The sequence below is a fragment of the Pundamilia nyererei genome, unplaced genomic scaffold (assembly GCF_000239375.1).
Source record: "Pundamilia nyererei isolate P.nyererei 1_Seehausen unplaced genomic scaffold, PunNye1.0 scaffold00058, whole genome shotgun sequence".
NCBI classification, from domain to species: domain Eukaryota; kingdom Metazoa; phylum Chordata; class Actinopteri; order Cichliformes; family Cichlidae; genus Pundamilia; species Pundamilia nyererei.
This window is the reverse complement of record NW_005187459.1, coordinates 3,039,634-3,059,773: the sequence shown is the minus strand read 5'-3', so window position 1 is coordinate 3,059,773 and position 20,140 is coordinate 3,039,634. Positions and strand designations below refer to the sequence as shown.

At 40.4% G+C, this 20,140-nt stretch overlaps 1 protein-coding gene across 1 annotated transcript in view; it reads left to right on the top strand.

The window, feature by feature from the left end:
• Positions 1 to 20,084, top strand: part of LOC102208512 (utrophin-like) — a 36,144-nt gene extending 16,060 nt beyond the window's left edge. The window contains exons 3-17 of the mRNA XM_005734469.1: positions 4,346 to 4,407; positions 5,627 to 5,719; positions 6,866 to 6,943; positions 8,368 to 8,460; positions 9,081 to 9,253; positions 10,840 to 10,955; positions 11,582 to 11,748; positions 14,741 to 14,971; positions 16,019 to 16,200; positions 16,683 to 16,833; positions 17,093 to 17,212; positions 17,411 to 17,512; positions 17,762 to 17,869; positions 18,034 to 18,213; positions 19,917 to 20,084. Of these exons, the coding sequence (XP_005734526.1) occupies positions 4,346 to 4,407; positions 5,627 to 5,719; positions 6,866 to 6,943; positions 8,368 to 8,460; positions 9,081 to 9,253; positions 10,840 to 10,955; positions 11,582 to 11,748; positions 14,741 to 14,971; positions 16,019 to 16,200; positions 16,683 to 16,833; positions 17,093 to 17,212; positions 17,411 to 17,512; positions 17,762 to 17,869; positions 18,034 to 18,213; positions 19,917 to 20,084 (2,024 nt within the window). The remainder of the gene's footprint in view (positions 1 to 4,345; positions 4,408 to 5,626; positions 5,720 to 6,865; positions 6,944 to 8,367; positions 8,461 to 9,080; positions 9,254 to 10,839; positions 10,956 to 11,581; positions 11,749 to 14,740; positions 14,972 to 16,018; positions 16,201 to 16,682; positions 16,834 to 17,092; positions 17,213 to 17,410; positions 17,513 to 17,761; positions 17,870 to 18,033; positions 18,214 to 19,916) is intronic.
• The last annotated feature ends 56 nt before the right edge of the window (positions 20,085 to 20,140 follow it).

Below are 20,140 nucleotides of genomic sequence, written 5' to 3'. Positions count from 1 at the left end.
CCCCCCCCCCCCCCCAAAACAAACAAACAAAAACAAAACAACAATCACTTGTTTCTCAATACTATATAACAGTACTGTCTGTGCAAAGCATATACAGACTTAGACTGATGTGTTTATGTGTGACTCAGTTATTTGACATATTTGACTGTTTGGCAGGGCTGGAATATTTTTCTCCGTGAAGGAATGTGCATGTAATTCCTTTCTTCACTGTGCTTGTGCTGTATATTTACTTCTCCTCATTTGGTTGATAGAATGTGTCAAAGCAGATTACATGAATAAGTGAAGTGAAAGTTTCCAAACTGATTGGACGAGGACCTGGTAAAAGATACTGAAACAAGAAATACTTGTGTCACATTAGTAAACAATAATAAAAATGTTAAAAATAAGCTAATCGGTTTCTATTTGAGAAATTTCAGTGTTTTAATAGTTTAAAAACTATATTTGGATGCTAAATTTAAAAGTAGTTTTTAAGTGCAAACATAAGTGCATAAAAAAGTAATCACAAATGCAGTAATGGCATATAAAACAATGTTTAAATAGAACCTAAAACGAGGCTTTGCGCTGTCTTCTTTGAAGGCTTTCCTACATTAGCAGGAAGCTTTGGTGTGTTTATGTGCATATTGAAGTGTGTAAACCTTTAAAGGTACATATGAGCATTCTCTGAGCTTTAATTTGATGCGAAATTTCCTGCTGCAGAAATGCACGTTCTGATGGTGTAGATGTTAATAATTAATGTTAATAATAAATCAGTGTCCAACCTAACTGCCTCAGGTAAGTGGCTCAGAGTTTTACTGGCCTGCAATAAAATATTATAATTTAATTATCATAATAATTTATTTATATATTCCTTTAATCTAAATCTGATAAATAATGTTACTAAAGCTTTGAGCTAAATAGGGTCTAGTACACCCCATGTCCCACTTTTAGACTCACCCCTGCTTGCTGCAGGTATCACTGCAATAGAAAGTGGGACGGCTGCTGTCAGCTTTTAGCAAGCTGCGTGATTTAAACACGATATTTGACTAAGTTACCAGTTCATCTGCCCACATGCGCTTCTATTTTAAACTTCTGCGGCTTTTTGTACATTTTTCAGTGTAAAACCAACAGCGGTTGATGGGAGCAGCTACAATGTTTGTTTTTCCTTGACACTGGAGCTTGCTGAACAGGTGGTTTGATTTGATTAAGGACGCTCACTAGCTTTTTCCCAGTAAACTTTTTTTATGGTGATTACAGTGACAAGCGCTGCTGTTTTGAACACTAGAAGAAATGTTTATTCACTCCACCTGAGCTCACAGTCGTGAAAACAGCTCGGCCTCTTTGCTTTTTGCTGTGTGTAGACGTAAACTAGCCATGCTAAAATACTTGCATAGTGACAGCTGAGTGCTGCAGAGTCATGGGTTAATGAAGCATCAAAGCAAAAATATTTGCGTTGTGGTTTTTTTCATTAGTTATTCAATTTACTCAATGAATCTTTGCAGCCCTAGTAAAAGCTTGATTCATTGATGGATAAAAGGGTCAGTTACTCACTGAGCAACAAGAGAAAGTACAAAAGATCTTAACTGATGTGTTAAGCAGATTATTTAAAGCGTAACAAAGTCAATATTGTATATTTATTCTATGTCTAGCATGTCTATTCTATGCTATTGTTGGTGTATTGTCAATAGAAAGCACCATATGTAGAACATAAGTCTTTAATGTTTATGCCTCCATCACGTCATCACTTAAAGACCGGATTAAACAGTCATGTTTGTAATAGCAGGTTTTAAATTCAGCTCCTTAACAGATACAAGAATTTGTGCTGAATTATTTTTGTCACACTGGACGTTCGTATCACATCAACTTACAATGAAGCGAAGCTTAAACTTGAAGCCTCCCAGCTGATTAGAGCAAACACTTATGGCTCTGGCCCAATTAAACAAAATATAAAAATAAAAGTACAATTTTTAAATGACCTAAACAAGATGTCATTGCAAGAGTTGTTGCACAGGCTGTACATTGCAACACACTGAGTGTGCACGTGTGCTTCGGGGACACTAGAAGAGTGTAAAAGGAATGTTTGTGTCCACAATCAAGCATAATACCTGCCTTGCACAAATAGGACTGTAGCTGAATTGTGTATGTGATGCTGTGACTAGCTACAAATGAGAAAACTGGCATCGGTGTACATGTTTAATGTAAAGTTGTAAACTTGTGCATACTCCCCTTTTTTATTAAATCGCTTTTTCTTGTGTTGCTTATACAAACACACTCTTGAACACACTTTCTCACACACACAGCCTGCTGTCTACTTTGATCTATCCTGCAGCGAGGCATTCCTGTGCTGCAGCGAGTAGGAGCAGCAGACAGATTGAGGGGGAGCATTGTGTATGAATCGAGTGTATTGTCCTATGAAGATGGTAAGGTAGAGAGCCTAAGAGACCTGAACCCCAAGGGACCCTCTCCCCAGGGGCCTCTACAGGGTGCCAATAAAGCTGTAAGAACAGGAGGCCTGTGCATGGGCCTTTTTTATAAAAGGAAAATTGATATTGTGTTGAAAGCATACCTGTCTTTGCTCCTTGTGAGCTATTTTCTCAATGTTCTTGCCAGTGATTCCTCCCCTTTTGGCTGCCTTTCTCTAGTATTTTTGGCCCACTCTGCTTGCACCCCCCCCCCCCCTTTGTTTTTGTCTGGTGGTCCACCTATTTTTTTCTTTCATCCCTTTCCTTGTCTGTTCTCCTTGTCAGAACATGTTTAACCACCTGTAAGTTATCTACTGTAATCGATCATCATCTGTTACTGGGTGCCGTGTTATGGCTCGTGGTCTTTGCCAACCATTTTGTCATTTTGTTTTTCAACATGAAACCTTCTTTGTCTCATGTATCCTTTTTCTGTCATCATCTTCATTAAACCCTTCCATCAGCTGTCTTTTCTTTAAGAATAATACAAAAAAGTAAAGAAACCCCAAGCATTTTTTTTTTTTCTTCTCCTGCCTCAAATTTATACTCGGGAGGTGTTTCTATAGCAGTCTGTGATTCGATGCACTAAAGGCAATGACACAAAGATAGCAAAGTTCAAGCGTATACCAGTCTAGGCAACAAGCCTCTTCTGGTTTTGTCCCCACCTCAAAATCTAACCTAGCCAGTTGTCTGTTTCCTCATACGCTTACTAGTCTCTTGCTACCTCGTCCTTTCCTGTGGCATTTCTGAAGAAATGTATATTATAAAACTATTGTCCATTTCCCTTATCTGCCCTTACGTATTTGGTCTTTAAGGTCTTTTAGATCACTGATTTGGGGAAAGTCAGAGGAGAAACCCTCTCTGCTACCACTGTTTATCCAGTCCCGTCACCTGTTCACCTGTTTCACCTGCTTCTACTCTACTCTTACCATGCACTTGCTTTTATGCAGTTTGTCACCCAGCCAGCCGCTACACAAACACACACACTCTACACATCCCAAACAGAGAAGCCAACCAGTGCTGAGGCTGGTGATGTTAACCTTTTGACCTTTTGTTCACTTCATGGTGCTTTGCACAGCTGCTGGTTGACCTGACCCCCACACACATAAGGCACTTTAACAGCTTTCCTAACCTTAGATTACAGTCTGATCAAGACCTCAGCCAGAGTGTTTTGAGGCGGATGTGAATATGTCTTTTTACCCGTTTCCTTGGTGGTTACACTGAAATTGACTGAGAACGCAATGGATTAGTTATTTTAGAGTTCATAGAAACGGCACATTAGAAAGAAGCCTAAGTAAAACTGAAATCAATTCTCAAGAGAAGTCCAAGGCTTTGTGCGAGCTACTCTGATCCATTACAGGAGCCAGCCATCGCCCTGGCACATCAAAGCAGCTGACCCTCTGCCTGTCACACAATGAGGCCTTATTAGAGAGCCATGTTGGAGAGAATAAAGGAGGCGCAGGAAGGGAGGGAGTCAAGTGGGAAGAGAATGTGAAATATTTGTACAGTTGGATTCAGGGGAACATTATAAATGGACAAGGGTGTGCGCACATGTGCAAAAAGGTTTGTTGGCTTTACTTGTTACACCGTGCACCTGTTGACATTTGGTACGCACGTTTAAAATACCCCTCATTTTGTTCTGGTAATTTTCTGATGTTCCAGCCACATTGATCGGGATGCTTTTAAGTCAAAAAGCCTCAGGCTGTAATTACCATTTACCACATCAGTGTAAGTTGATTTGTGCCGAGATCAAGTCGCTCCCTGGAAAACCAGGTGGAAATGGACATCAAGTTGTAACAATGTTCGCTGCTTCTTTTAAAAGGCTGACCTGTACCTGACGTCACTTTTGATCCACCTGTTCATGTTCTTGACAATCAATTCTTCTCTTTTTTTTTTCTTTTCCTGCACAGATGAGCACGACGCAGTGCAGAAGAAAACGTTCACCAAATGGATAAATGCACAATTCTCCAAGGTAATGTGAAACATTAGAGCCAAACATTTTCAAATGGATGTCAAGCACTCTCCTTTTTTCCTCATAGTACAAAAAAATCTTCATCTGCCTAATAATGTTGTAAAATGTTAAATCTGCAGTTAGTGAGTCAGCAGGGCATTTGCGTCTTTTGCGTACTATGTGACTAAGCACTCAGCAATCCCACTCTGTAAATTTACGTTGTCCGTGTTGCTGTGTGGTTCCTAAACACTTCCTCTTTGCAATAATACCACTTCCAGTTGATTGTGGAATATCTGGGAGAGAAAAATCTCACACTCAAATGCAGTGAGCTCTTTAAATGACCATTCTTGCACAAAAGTTTTTAAAGATAGACTGGATGTCTAGGTGCTTGATTTTATACACCAATGAGACTGAAGATTAACAGGTGTGGCCCAGTATTTTTTTTTCCATACAGTGCAGCTGCACAAACTGATGGATGACATCTTTCTTGTGCTAAAGAGACATGAGGGGTACTTCCCACAGTCTGACCTGCATAGACCTGCTCCAGAGTTAGTCTTCTAAACAACTGTTAACTGAATAATTAACTTGAACTTGAGCTGCAGCGATTTATCAGCGAAGTGGGTGTTTAACCTTTTCATTACCAAGCTGCATCATTAGACTAAAGCTCAGGGGGCACAGTGACCTCAAGACCCATCCATGATACCAGCGCTGCCATACTATTGTTTCTATTATTTCTTAAGCTAAAAACTAAATAATAAATTAAAAAAGGTTAATGTTAATGTCTTTTAGTTTATGTCAGAGCGTTAATAGTCTGTGTGTGGTCCTTGTATATATTTTTTATTCTTATAAAACAACAATCAGAGAATGATATTAAATATTTTTGGCTGATTTTTTTTTTTTTTCTAGTTGGTCTACCTGAGCTAATTACTGTCCTCACACTGTTTTCTCCTAAATACTTTGAGTTTCATTCTTACACTTGTTTCATTTGGATAGTTTCAGATTTGTTGACTGTCTGTGCCTTTTAACACTGGTTGTTACAATGTGCCAAACTTTCTCTTCTTCTTTCTGCATACCACTGTGACATGTGAGCTTATTCTCAGTGACGCTTGAAGTGTTTGAATTAAATGTAAATGCCTGTCTCTCCAAAGCTACAGCCACACTCAGGGCCTCTTATCACTGGTATTGACTGTTCTAATCCAGTCTTATGATAAATCTAATGCAGAAATTGTGATGTTTCCAGACAGGGAAGACGCCCATCAAAGACATGTTCACCGATTTGAGAGACGGGAGGAAGCTGCTGGACCTTCTGGAGGGTCTCACTGGCAGTGTCCTGGTGGGTTTTTGTATATGTGCATTAACATTCGTGAGACTTTTTAAAAAAATTTTTTTATTCAAATTTGACATTTTAAAAAAGTTTGCTGTTTGAATGCATGAAGTTCGAGATTTGATTTCAAGGAGGTGCGTTCAAGCTGCAGAAATGCTCATGAAAGGTTTGGCAGTGCATGCAGTCAAATTATAGTAGTGCAGTGTTTTGTTTTGTTTCTTTTCCCCCCCTTTCCTCCTCCTCTTAAGTGAAAGTCATGCCAGTACAAGCACATGCACGATGTGATGTAAACACACAGGTTAAATCTAATGTAAACATCTGAGCCACTCTGGAGTGCCGTGCTTGGCTTTTGCTTCCTAAATTAAAACACGTATTTTACGCTTATGTTATTTCTTATTTAATTTTGGTAAATACATGTTATGTTATTTGAATTTCTGCAGCTTTCAGCAAACTATCACTTTACTCACCTAAAACTTTATTCAAAAAGAGGTTGGCATAATGGATAAAGAAGTACTATGGAAAAGGAGACTAAAGATATGCATGTCCTCTATGACTGGCTTTGTGCTTGTATATGCAATTTTTATTTTACTGTTTTCTTTTCTTTCTTTCTTCTTTTTTTCTGTACCACCCTTCAGCAGCATATCATATTTCTAACACCTGCAGCCGTATATTGAGTGCCAACTGTCTTTGTGCCATATATGTTGGCACACATGTGCACAAAGGCTTTTTTCACTGATACCAGAATACTAATTCTATAATTGGGTGCTAATGAGTGGTTGACGTATGTGAAGACTTAAAAGGGATTAGCAGTTGGCAGCCATTCATCGAGCCATTCTTTCCATAAGTTCTTGTGGACGCTGCTGAGAGCGTAATAGCTGTGATAATGTATGGTGTGAAACGCTGTGTGGAGTGATGGCATACCTTATCTACATTTAACCCCCAAGCTTTGGCTTGAAGTTGGGGAACAAGTCGTCAAGGTGACTTGTTCGCAAATGAGAATATATTTATTTATTTATTAACCCGCAGAAACTCATTTGAATAAATGAGTTACAGGAAACGAGAGCCAAAACTGTTGACTTGCATGATTTTTAGCCTTGATTGGCTGGTGAACCGTGAACGTGTCAGCTGATTTATGCTGCATTTCCTCTTCCTCAGAGCAAAGAGCGAGGTTCCACCAGAGTGCACTCTCTGAACAACGTCAACAAAGTACTTCAAGTCCTACATCAAAACAATGTGAGTACTTCCTGTTTGGTGGCAAAGCTGTTGTGCGTTTGTCATTTTCTACCACGTGCCGTTAAAGATGAGTCTGTTTCATTTCAGCCTCATAAGATAATCAGAAATAAGGAACTATATTAAACTGTGAAATGATGTCATGTTGTATTTTGTTGAAGTAAAAACTCCCAAACCCTATGTCCACACTGCACATTTACAGTCATGGTTGCACTGTTTTTGATTCAAACCAGTAACTCTTCCTCTAATTATACAAAACTCCTTAATCTCCTGTGGCCTCTGAATTCATTTCATACACAAGTCATTTTCTTGTGTATTTTTCTTTGTCCTTCTGCCTCCTTCGCTGCTTCATTTCATCATCCCTCCTCCTACTTTCTGTGTACAACAGTTGGTCATAATGCCTTGACCTCAGCAGTGGGAGATAAGGGGCAGGGCAGACTCATGGGAAGCAGCAGAGACTGAAGTTTGCATGCAAATCCTGCTGCTTTCACTCTTGCAAGAGGCAAAATAAGTGTCAACTGGCCAAAGTTTCCACAAGCCTGAACAGTGGAAACATATTTGAAAACAATTAAAAATTTTCTCATGGAAGACACAACTCTGCAATTGGATTTAGTCAGTTCATGTTATTATTATTATTATTTTTCGGATGGAGGGTACTTCAGGAGACAATACTGCGAGTTTTGGAGTGGGTGATGACTGTATTTGTGCGTGTCTGCTCTGATGCATATGTGAGGCTTTGTTTCATGAGAGATGTGGAGAAGTAATGGTGTGGCAGCATGGGGCTAATTGGTACTAGATGGGTCAGAGGCCAGCTCTGCATAGAACAAGAAAGGACACTTCATAACTTGACCAGACACATGACCTCATGTTCCACCCTGTGCCTTGATCCTCTCCACAATATTTATATATAATCAGTTCACACTTGGCCTTAGTTCATATGATACATGTCTGATGAACCTGCAGACCTCACTTCACCACTGGGAGGCTGTAATTAGGGTGGCATAATCTGCTTTGTGGAGACAGTTGACTGGGTGGAAGTGTTCAGCTTTAACACTGATGGCTCATTAAGATGTAAAGTAATATAAGAAAACTCGAATCCCATTTCAAAGGAGAGCTCCTCTGGTTTTACTCAGCAAGTGTGTTTACAGGTTCTGCCGAGTGTTACTGAGCATAACGACTCGCAGCAAGCTTTTTATGGTCCCACAGATATCTTTGGGAAAGCTGATAAATTTCTTCAAGTCACTCAGTAGAAGTATTAATACCATTTCAGAGCAATAGCTTCAATTTTTAGGATAAATATGTTCCCCATAAGAACACATTTCCATATATTTGAACGTTAATAACCTGCAAGCTCAGAAAGTAGAAATCACAAATGTTTATTTGGTTGCTTGTGATATTTTTAACAACTTGGTCTGTCCTCCTTTCAGGTGGATCTGGTAAACATAGGAGGGACAGATATTGTGGATGGGAACCACAAGCTGACCTTGGGCCTCATCTGGAGTATTATCCTTCATTGGCAGGTGAGCAGGGTGCACACACACACATACACACTTCTGTTTGCTAACCCTGGGATCAAAAAAACAGATGATGGAAAATCTGTATTGATGTTCACACATGCGTGTATGCATGTAAACATGTATATCATCCAGTGCTTTGTGTGCTCAACCTGCTGGCGTAAAACGGCTCAAGAGGTTCTTTCATAAGGTTTGAACCTTACCTTTTTTTTTTCAACATTTGTTTTTCATTATTTTCATTATTGTTAGTTAATGTAACAGATGCCACGTGCATTTTTTTTTGTCTTTGTTTGGGTGTTAGACATGGTGTCGGTTTTATTAACTGCATTATATTTTATAACTACAGGAATCCTTATCCTTTTAGGATAAAAAAAAAAGGCTTATTTAATGTGCATAGAGTTATTGAGAAAGAGGTTTTCATTGCTGATGCTCCTATTCAATGTGCCCACCTGCTAATAAGAGAATCAATACAATGATTCTGCTGACTTTCAATACAAGGAGAAGTGATCTATTCAGCCAGAATATAGAAACTACTGTTTTGAATCAAAATGTGGGCGTACAGGTTTTTGCTCTTCATTAATCATCCACATTAAAACTCCTCTTTCAATGTACATGTCTCTCTTTAGGTGAAAGACGTCATGAAGGATGTTATGTCCAACCTACAGCAGACCAACAGTGAAAAGCTCTTACTGAGTTGGGTACGACAGTGCACCCGCTCTTACCCGCAAATCAATGTGTTGAATTTCACCACCAGCTGGGTGGATGGCCTAGCTCTAAACGGCATACTTCACCACTTCAGGTGAGGAATAAGGGGACGCTCAGCAGGTACTTTAGCAATAAGTGTGGACATACTGCTATTACCTGACTGGTACAAACAAAGGAGCATTGGGAGCACATTAAGGAAAAAAAATATGTAGCTGTTCATTTCAAGAATAAAGTAAAAAGAAACACGCAGACTTGGAGGAGTCAGCACAGATACTGATGGTCACAGCCTTGTGCGGCAGAGAGGATGTATGTTGTATCACAAGACGCAATAAGATCGCTGATAAAGTTGTGTCTCATGTTGTAACTCAACTTCACAAAGCATTTTGTAAAGAGTATAGCAGCTGTGGCAGTTGCCTGACTTGAAATGACAACTTTAATCCCCAGATCTCAGCTTTATTCTCAAAACGAACATTATATACATATATAATACTCATCGTAGGTAAAAGCCTGCAAGTCCAGGTCATGCAATTGTGTTTTGTTATATTAAGTCAAAATTATATTGATGACCAATTTTTGTGTGATTGCATTGTTTTCCACACTTGCAAGCGTGCAGCAGCCTTCTGTTGTAGTATGTGTTGCTGTGAGGTGAATTTACTGTTGAAGTTAACGTAGTATGGCATGTACCCTTTAGATACAAAGTTGTGAAGAGATCAAGGACATTTAAAAAAAAAAAAAAGTTTAGGACCTTTTTTGTGCATGTATATGAGAGCGAGAGAGAGAGAGAGAGAGATGCTGTGAGGATACCCAAGCTGTACATGTGGGTGAAGATCAGGTTGATAGGTCAGCGCCTGCAGGGTGTGTTGATACTGCTTAGCATGTTCGTTTACACCTGCCATGTCACTGTTTGCATGTGTGTGCGTGTGTGTGTGCGTAAAAGAAAGAGGGAAAGAATTGTCTGGGGTGTTTCCCCCTTTCTTGTAACCCCTTGTTCTTACTAGTGACATGAACACACACACATACAGTCCAGTGTTGGTTTAGACCTTGGGCTAGGGTTTAAAGACATTCCACACACGGCTGGCCTCAATGCACAGATCAGGGAAGACCTTTGCCTATACACAGGGTTTGTAAATGTTTCAGATATCTATGAGCTAGTTTCTACATTAGGTGTATAGATAGAAAATCAATGTATTGTCAAAAAAAATAAATCAAATCTTTACCCCTGGCAAACAGGGAACGAGTTTTGAATTGTCTCAGGGTATGCAGCTACCCTTGGAAAACCCAGAAACGACTCTAATCGTCATAAAACCTCGTCTTTATTGATATGTACTGAGGTTTCAAAACTTATCATTACGGGTAAAGGGGAGGTCATCAAATGTTGTCTTTATGGGGGAAATGGTAAAAAAAACAATGTTGCACTCAGAGGAACGCATATTTTTCTGAACATGTGTGCGCTTTCAAAAGATGAAAACGTCAGCAGCACCTGGCTTCAGGTTTTGGATTTCGTCTGCATCATTCTACTTCAAGTGTTGCTCAAGTTCTGACCTCTTCTGACCTTTAAAGCAGATGAAGTTGTGCCACTAGGCTCTTCACTGCTTCTGCACGTTTGTAGTTTCTGATGTATAAAGTAGCCATGATATAAAACTGTGTCTTCTATTGGTGCGGTTCTGTGTGTGACTTCAGGCCAGACGCTTTTAGCTGGGATAAGGTGGTCACGATGAACCCTGTGCAGAGACTGGACCACGCCTTCACTTTCGCCAAAGACCAGCTGGGTATTGAGAAGCTGCTGGATCCTGAAGGTACTGTTGTTCTGAGCTATTCTGAGCACATTTGTGACTCAGGTAAATATTATAGGAATGTTTTTAGATGTAAGTCTAAGAATTGGCACCTGCATCTGCTTTTTATAGCACCTGGTTATGGATTGACATAAATTTTACTGGCCAAAATTCCCACATAGTAAAATACAGTCTGCATTCACAAACCTTCCCTTCATGTCCTGCCAGCAGTTGGATAAGCTCAGAGTGAAGAAGGATCTTGATGTTGCTTTGGCTGAACATCTGTAACAAGCTGGACCCTTACTTGCTTGAGCTGTCCAAGTCAGACGCCTGTTTTTATGTCATGACTGAGGAGCAGTCACTCCTGACCTGTACTGAAAGCATATTTAATTAGTACATCTTGTCTTAACTTGGCATTTTGTTTGTCTCTCTCACCGTCCTTCCCATCTAATCTCCTTCTGTCACCCTTAACGGCTATCGCGCCCTATCTGCCACGCTTCTGTTCTACTCATGCAATTTTCACCTCTGTATCCTCCCCTCTTTCTCTCTCCACTCTCTCCCTCCTGCCTGTCACGCACAGTTTGTATCTCTGATCTTTCCGCCTTAAATCCCTCTCCCTAACGCCGTCTTGCTCTCTTTATCATTCACAGACGTGGCAGTGCAAGTACCAGATAAGAAGTCCATCCTCATGTATATAACATCGCTTTTTGCCGTGCTGCCTAAAGACGTGAGCATGGAGGCCATCAAAGAAGTGGAGACCCTCCCACGCAAATATAAAGTGGAGTCAGAAGACTCAGGTCCAGGACTCGGTGCCCAGGTAAAATCTAGAGTAGAGCTGTCGTGACATGTAGGAACAGGAAGGTGCAAGACAAGCTATTAGGTTTAGGGCAGAGGTGTTGGACATGTCAGGTTTGACCTAAACATAAAAAGAAATTGAGAAAGTATTTTTCAGAACAAAACACACATAAGTTTCAAAGAATGTAAATTTGGAGTTTAGCAAAATCAAAACTCAAACTAGATTCAGTTTCAGAAACGGGCCCTGCATGCATTTCAGTCAAACAGCTTCAATTATGTAGCACCCGTTCACATCAGCGGTCCCTCAAGGCAATTAATATTATTAAGATGCTACAACTTTAGAGGGCGAAGCCCAGCAAATCAACAAATCTCTTTGAGCACTTGGCACAGTGGAGAGGGGAAAAAAAGAAGCCCTCTTTAAGAGCAAGAACTTTCTGAGCGGCTCAGAGATGGTGGATCTTTGTGTTTAAGTAAGCTAGGACCATTCACTGTTTCTTTGACCTCACGTCGGTCTACAGAGAAGGAATTTACCTCCTTGTTTTATCTTATGATCATAAAACAAGAATCCCTGAAGGTGCTTCAAAGTAGCTGGTTATTGCTATATTATCTCCAGACGTTGCCTGTCTGAACCTTGATGAACTATGATGATATAAACAACTGTTATCTTTTTTTCTTTTCTATGAATGCAGGAATGATAGTCCAGCTCCTTTTTTTTTAAAAAAACAACTGAAAATCTTGAGTTGCAAAAACTGAACAGCTCCAGCTTTTGCTTTGCTGCTGTGCTCCATTTCTGATCATCATGTTTAGTTTGAAGGCAGCAGATGTTGCTACGTGCAAGCATGAGGAATATTGTCATAAGGAATAGTGTCTTATTGTATGTTGCCAGATACAGTGAGTCACTCTGAAAAAGCAGCCTCCTTCATTCTCTCCGGCACCGCTCATGAAAGGCGCAGCAAGCGCAGAGAAATGGGGAGCAGAGCCATGACTCACCCCCTCTGACATTATCCAACAGGCCGAGCTGGATGGTGGAAGCGCAGAGCTGTAAAAGGATGGAAGGAAATAGGGGAGTAAATTGGTGAGAATGGGAGTGCAGATAGCTGAGAGAAAAGGAAAAGGTTGTTACAACATTAAAGTCGGGGTGCTGTGCAGTGCAGTGTCACCGTGAATTCAGTAGTTTTTTCTTCAGCATTTCACAAACTAGTGATTGGAATCTTTTTATAATTTGCTTTATCCTGTTAACTGTGATTTGACAACTCCAGGTACTTTATTATTATAATTATTATTATTAGTTTTTAATCTTTGTGTTTTGAAAAGGAGTTTGCTGACATTAATTAAAAGTTAAGTATGCATTTTCGTCTTGTTAGCTTTTCATCCCCTCCCAGCTTGCTGGATTGGTCAATCACATATAGCTCTGGGGCATCTCTTATTTAAGAGAGTTTTTTGTTTGTTTGTTTTTTGGTCAAAAGTCAGAAAACCCCCAAACCACCTCTTAGGTTGTTTTATTGCCCATGGGCACATACTTCACACGCCCCTGGAATGAGTCCTGGAACAGTCTTTTTTTAAATAGTGTTCTGATTGGTCCAACAAAGGGTTTACTTTCCTGGCTCGCTTCCTCTCTGCATAGGAACCAATGTGTAATACTGTTGCTGCTGGGAGACTGAGTGTAGTTAAAATAAAGGGCTCTTTGTATTTCATAACTTCAATATGGTTTCCCACTTTTCTTTTACATTCATAATTTTAATCGTATTTGTTATCAGAGTAGTTTTCGGTATTGATGATACTTTGAAACATACTGAGAGATCCTCCCACGATCGCCTTCCTTTTGTAATATTGATAATTAGAGAGCTGCTGGTGTGTGGTAGCGAATTACATGCTCTGCGGTTACAACTGTAAACGCGATGAATGCATAGACAGAGTTGAGCAAATCATGTAGTGATAATAAAGTGTTCTGTTGAGCCAGACCACAGCTATTTTACAGCCATTCAACTCAATAAATGCAGCAAGGCTGCAGTTTTCCCTTCTCTCTCACTCTCTCTCCTCTTTATTTCTCTCCCTGTCGCCCTTCTTTGCCAGCCCTCATTGATGTAACATAAGGGCTTACAGTTCTTTTGTCACTTATTCCAAAAATATCCAAAAGGTCATTGAATATTTTCAGCAGGTGACCTTTCCTGAGTTTGTTGCACAGGCATTACCACTGTATAATTTCAGCCTGGAAAACAAAAGTCTGTTTGATTTGTTACTGCACACCCATTACCATTTCTGCCATCTTTCACTTGGCTGTCATTGTGGAGATTTTATCTGGAGTTCAGCTTCATTCAGATTTGTTGAGCACCTTTGAGCCGTTTCTTTACAAAACTAGAAGCCTGGAATAGTTTTGTTTTTGCGTTGGTTTTTAAGGTTTTTGTTTTTTTTGAGTTTTGGTTTTTTTTTAGTGATGGTTCAGTTTGATAAAGGTTGGTAAAGTTGATGGAGACTGCTGCTTCTTCTTTTAAAGTGTAGACTTAATGTAATTTTCCCAGTCCTTCTGCACTGCACATCCAACTTTATCTTGGTTAATGCTGTTTCAGACTTACTGCTGTTCCCAAAATAAGATTTGACCTGCCCACTTCCCACCATCCCATAATTGGCTTGCAGTCTTTCTTTTTTTCCCCCTTTGCTGAACAGGGCAGGTCGCACTGCGTGCTCAAGAGCAGCACAACCCCCTTCTAGATGTCTGGGTCTATTTTAAAACTTGCCAGCTGATGTGTGCAGATGAGCACAGAAGACAAACCAAAGTCTTGCTTCGACTTGTTATGTTTCATAGGCGTCTTGGTCTTATGAATGTGGCACATTGGGAAATTAAAAAAACAAAAAAACCTTCCTTTTTATTTTTACTGTACACTTTGGCCTGTATACTTACAAAATATAAGCCAGTTCTTTCAATCAAGTGTTGTACTGCTTTCAGTAATATTTTCCTACTTATTAAGTAATGATCTTGTTTATAACTTGGTCAAACCTTGCCTAATGTTTCTTAGACTGTACAGACAGAGGAGGCAGGCAGCAGTCGTCGGCCCGAGACCCCCAGCACCATGACGGAGACAGAGGGTGAGATGAAGGGCGGCCTGCTGGAGGGGGACCTTGACACCTACCAGACTACGCTAGAGGAGGTTCTGACTTGGCTGCTGATGGCTGAGGATGATCTACAGGGTCAGGACGACGTCTCGGACGATGTGGAAGAAGTGAAAGAGCAGTTTCACACACATGAGGTAAGAAGACACAACAGTGCTGTTATTTTCTTTTTGGAATTCATTTGTCAGTTCTGAAACAGTAAAAAAACAAAAATGGATTGGACTGAGACGTCACATTCAGGAGCATCAATTTTACAATAACTGGTGACACATTTAGGCTGTCGCTCTCCAGAGAGACTGAGAAAAGTATCCCACAGCCAGAGGCCTCCCACAAACAGCAGTGCATGCCTTTAACATGTTGAGAATGGCAGGAATTCCATGGCTAACAGTGACACACTGCACTCTATGGTGCCCTGGCCCACAGCTTACTTCCTTGCTCGACAAGGCTTAGTTACATCGTCTCTCTCGGTGCATGTGTGTAAAGGGGCTTTGGCTGGATTCCCTCGGCTGAACTGTGAATATTTGTGAAGTTGAATGCCTGGAATCCAGGTCAAAGCTGAAATCTGCTATGGAGACAGAAAGCAACAGGATTGAAAGCTGCGTTAGCAGCCAGGCTTTTCAGAAAGTCTACAAAAATCAATCCAGTTTGTTTCGGCCTTGTTTCCCTGACTTACTCCAGTTTCGCCAGTAAAGCTTAGTCAAAAAACAGAGGCGCAGTTGAAAATGCTTACTCATCCAGAGAGCTCCCTGTAATGGACAGCAACTCAGTTCACTGGCTTCTCCACAGCTACAATGAAATAAAAACAACCAAACATTAGCTTTTGCATTTCTTCTTCAAACCTTTTACGCTTCTTTTTGTTTTGGATGGCTTTGGTTTGCTAGTTGACAGCCCACCCCTCGATTTGTGCTCACGCTTTGTGTTGTTGCTACAGCAGCACTTAAATATGAGGGTGCTACGGTACTGCTCAGTGCTTCTGCAGGGCATTATTAACATTAAACCTAATGACAGAAGCGCATCCAGATGTTAGCATGTGTCTGCCAAGTGCTAACAAACAGGCTCAGATTATAAAGGCCTTATTATGAGTGCTGCGTGTTCATGTTCCCAGGATGCAAACTGTTTCATAGACAGAGATTTTTCTGTTTATTGTTTAAAATTGTAACCACTTACTACTCTTTCCTTTCAAGACATTTATGATGAAACTGACAGCGCGTCAGAGCAGTGTGGGTTATGTGCTGCAAGCGGGTAACCAACTGATTGCTCAAGGCAACCTAACAGATGAGGAAGAAGATGAAATCCAGGAACAGATGACCCTCCTCAATGCCCGCTGGGAGGCTCTTAGAGTGGAAAGCATGGACCGTCAGGCCAGGTAAACAGAGACGTACCTGAATTGGTCTTCTGGAGTAGTTTAAATGTCCCTTACTGATTCATCTCAGAAACAGGTAAAGGACATTTCTATTTCAGGACAAATATGACTATAAACCTGAACATTTTATGGTCTAGTGTGCAGTGTTATCAAGCCATCAGTTTGTGCTGTAAAGAATGGACAGGGGTGCAAGTTGCCAGACATGACACATGCTGAGCGTTGAGCCACCCAAGGTCTTACGATTTGCACTCTCAGCTTGTGTCATCAAGGTTTACGACACACACACACAAACTGCACACAAGTTGTGTTCATGATGTACGCTACATTTGTTGACCCTGAGCTTTTTTTAGCCACAGCGTTTGTCTTCCTGTGTTGTTGCAGTTAAATCTTAGTCCTAAAGTTTATGAAATTTATGGCTTACATATCCTTTCTACCTTTATGTGCTCACTTTACTGCCCTTCTGCCTTCGCTTTCTTTCTCTCCAGGCTCCATGAAGTCCTGATGGATCTTCAGCAGCAGCAGCTGCAGCAGCTTTCTGACTGGCTGACACAGACAGAGGAGCGAATCAGGAGGATAGAGACACAGCCAGCAGCAAAGGACATGGAGGCCTATAAAGAACAGATAGAGCAACACAAAGTGAGTCAGTTTACTGTTAAAACTTAATATTAAAACACTTTTGCATGGGTAAATGCTTCATTGTTGACAGTGTCAAGTAAAATGCCAAAAAAGTGCCAGTGCATGCATGCAGCTCTTGCTCTAAAACAGGCTGGTCTTGTGATCACTCCTTCCCGTTTGATTGTAATCTTTCATGAGTCACGATAAGGCTGAGTAGCTTCTCTGCTTGCTTAGTTAATTGCAACATATGACTGAATTCGTTGTTTGTGTTCCTGCACAGGAACTCCAGAATGACTTGGAGGCGGAGCAAGTAAAGGTCAATTCTTTAACACACATGGTGGTTGTGGTGGATGAGAATAGCGGTGAGAGTGCCACTGCTGCCCTGGAGGAGCAATTACAAGTAAGTTTTCAGGCTTTGAAGCTGATTGACCAGCAATTTATCATTTATCAAATAGTTTTCTTCCATTATGTTCAGAACATACGAATTTGTGTTCAGTATCTTTTAATTGCTTCCTTATGTGGATGCACTTGAGTATAAAATGATTTGTCATTAATGAGCTACTGCTTTCATTCATTTTTTTGTTCATCTTGAATTCAGTCTTTGGGTGAACGTTGGGGAGCCGTGTGCCGCTGGACTGAGGAAAGGTGGCACAAGTTGCAGGAAGTCTTTATGGTTTGGCAACAGCTTCTATCAGACCAGGTAACATATTTATGTCCTTATGCAGTACATTCATAGCTTGCACAGGTTTTTCTTCCCTCCTGTTTAAATGCACATTTATAACAAACTACTTCAGGAGAGAAAAATTAAACTGTATTGAGATGATTTAAAAAATGAATCACTTGTGTCTCCACTTGGGATGAAAAGCATCAGACTTTTTAAAATAAAAACGGATTAACCCAGGCACGAGTCTCTGTGTGTAATTACAATACATTTTTTACTTCTCTGCAGAGCTTGTTTAGTATATGGTTGGTTGAAAAAGAGGAGGCCTTGAATGAAGTAAAGACGAGCAACTTTAAAGACTCCGGTGAAATCAATATGAACGTGCGCCAGTTAGCTGTAAGTATTACGCCTGTTTGTTTTGGTTGTTAGCATTTACTCTGGAAAAATATGTTGCAAATTTGAATTTCTGGCGTTGTAAATGTCAGTACAGCTTTCACTGTAATGAATGACCTTTCCATCTTTATGTATTTACTTAATTTTTTTGTCTTCCGCTCTTATAGATTTTAAAGGAAGACATGGAAAAGAAAAGGAGGGCTCTGGACAAGCTGTCTGATGCAGGACAGGATGTGATTCAGCTGCTGCGAAGTCCTGAGGCAGGAGCAAAGATCGAGGCAGACACAGAGGAGCTGACACAGCGATGGGACAGCTTGGTGCAGAAGTTAGAAGACTGCTCGTTTCAGGTGTGTGACTCTATCTCAGGTGGTAAAACATGATTCTCACATGGTTAATGCTTCAAATGTATGAGCATTTACTGTTTCACCATTTTTGCAAGGGAGTCATCATATATAATATGCGTTAATGTGCTAATGATGGACCTCTTGATTGAAGTAAAACTCATGCTTGTTGTCTGTGTAGGTTCTCAGTCATCAAGGTCATGGTCTCAAGTGCAGTTGCCTTCATTTGCGTTAGTTTGAAACTTTACAAATGAGGTTAAGCCACAACAGAGTCTAAGATTAGATTAAAACATGGTTAAAAATAAAAATGAAAGCAGTGTCTTTCAAAACTGTCCACACTGCCCAACTGCTTGGCATTGCAAGCATCTTTATTTTTAAAAAATGCTTTGTATACACTACCAGTCAAAGGTTTGTTCCTACCTTCTCATTGAATGTTTTTTCTTTATTTTCTTGACTATTTACATTGTAGATTCTCACCGAAGGCATCAAAACTATGAATGAACACACGTAGAATTATCTAGTAAACAAAAAAAAGTGTGAAATAACTAAAAAACATGTTTTAGATTTTTCAAAATAGCCACCCTTTGCTTTGATTACAACTTTGCACACTCTTGGCATTTTCTCGATGAGCTTCACGAGGTCGTCATCTAAAATGGTTTTGCAACAGTCTTGAAGGAGTTCCCAGAGATGCTGAGCACTTGTTGGACCTTTTGCCTTTACTCTGTGCTCCATCTCATCCCAAACCATCTCGATTGGGTTTAAGTCAGGTGACTGTGGAGGCCATCTGGCGCAGAAATCCATCACTCTTCTTCTTGGTCAAATAGCCCTTACACAGGCTGGAGGTGTGTTTGGGGTTATTGTCCTGAAACCGGATGGGATGGCATATTGCTGCAGGATGCTCTGGTATCCATGCTGGTTCGTTTCGCTGCTTCAGTTTTGAATCAATCCCTGACAATGTTACCTGCAAAGCACTCCCCACCCCATCCTCCATGCATGTAGAGACCGTCTGTTTACCTTTTCTGTGTCACACAATGACACAGCGGGTGGAACTAAAGATCTCAAATTTGGACTCATCAGACCAATGTACTGATTTCCACTGGTCTAATGCCCATTCCTTGTGTTTTTTTGGAACAAATACATCTCTTCTGCTTGTTGCTATCCTTAGTTCTGTCTTCTTAGCAGCTATTTGACCATAAAGGCCTGATTGGCACAGTCTCCTCTAAACAGTTGATGTAGAGATTTGTCTTCTACTTGGAACTGTGTGGCATTTATCTGGGCTCTAATCTGAGGTGCTGTTAACTTGCGATTTCTGAGGCTGGTGACTCGGATGAAGTTAGGCAATGAAAACCAAGTGAAGTAAAAACCATTTCAGGTGACTGCAACATGAAGCTGAGTGAGAGAAAGCCAAGGGTTTGCAGCGCTGTCAACAAAGCAAAGGGTGGCTGCTTTCAGGAATCTAAACTATAAGACATATTTAGTCTTTTTCATCTTTTTTTCTCTTTGCTACATTATTCCTTATATTTTGCTTCATATATTTGACATCTTCATTATGTATCTACAATGTAGAAAGTAGTAAATATAAAGAAAAAACATAAATGAGAAGGTTTGTCCAAACTTTTGACTGGTAGTGTACTTTTATTTCTTTTTCTTAGCTTGGATTGATTTATCTTCCTTTCTTTTTCACTAATACTTTAACTCACTCCTCACAGCTAATGGAAGCTGTGACGGATGCTGGGATGACTCAGGTGGAAGAACAGGTCGTTGTGGATACAGTTGCCGTGGATTCGGTCACTTCAATTGACGATCAGGACCTGGCCCCACCTGCTCCCCCAAAGAAACGTCTGATGGAGACGGATGCAGAAGTCATAAGAATGTAAGAATGGGGCCATAAACAGACAGAATAAATCTCTCTACCCTACCCCACACACACACA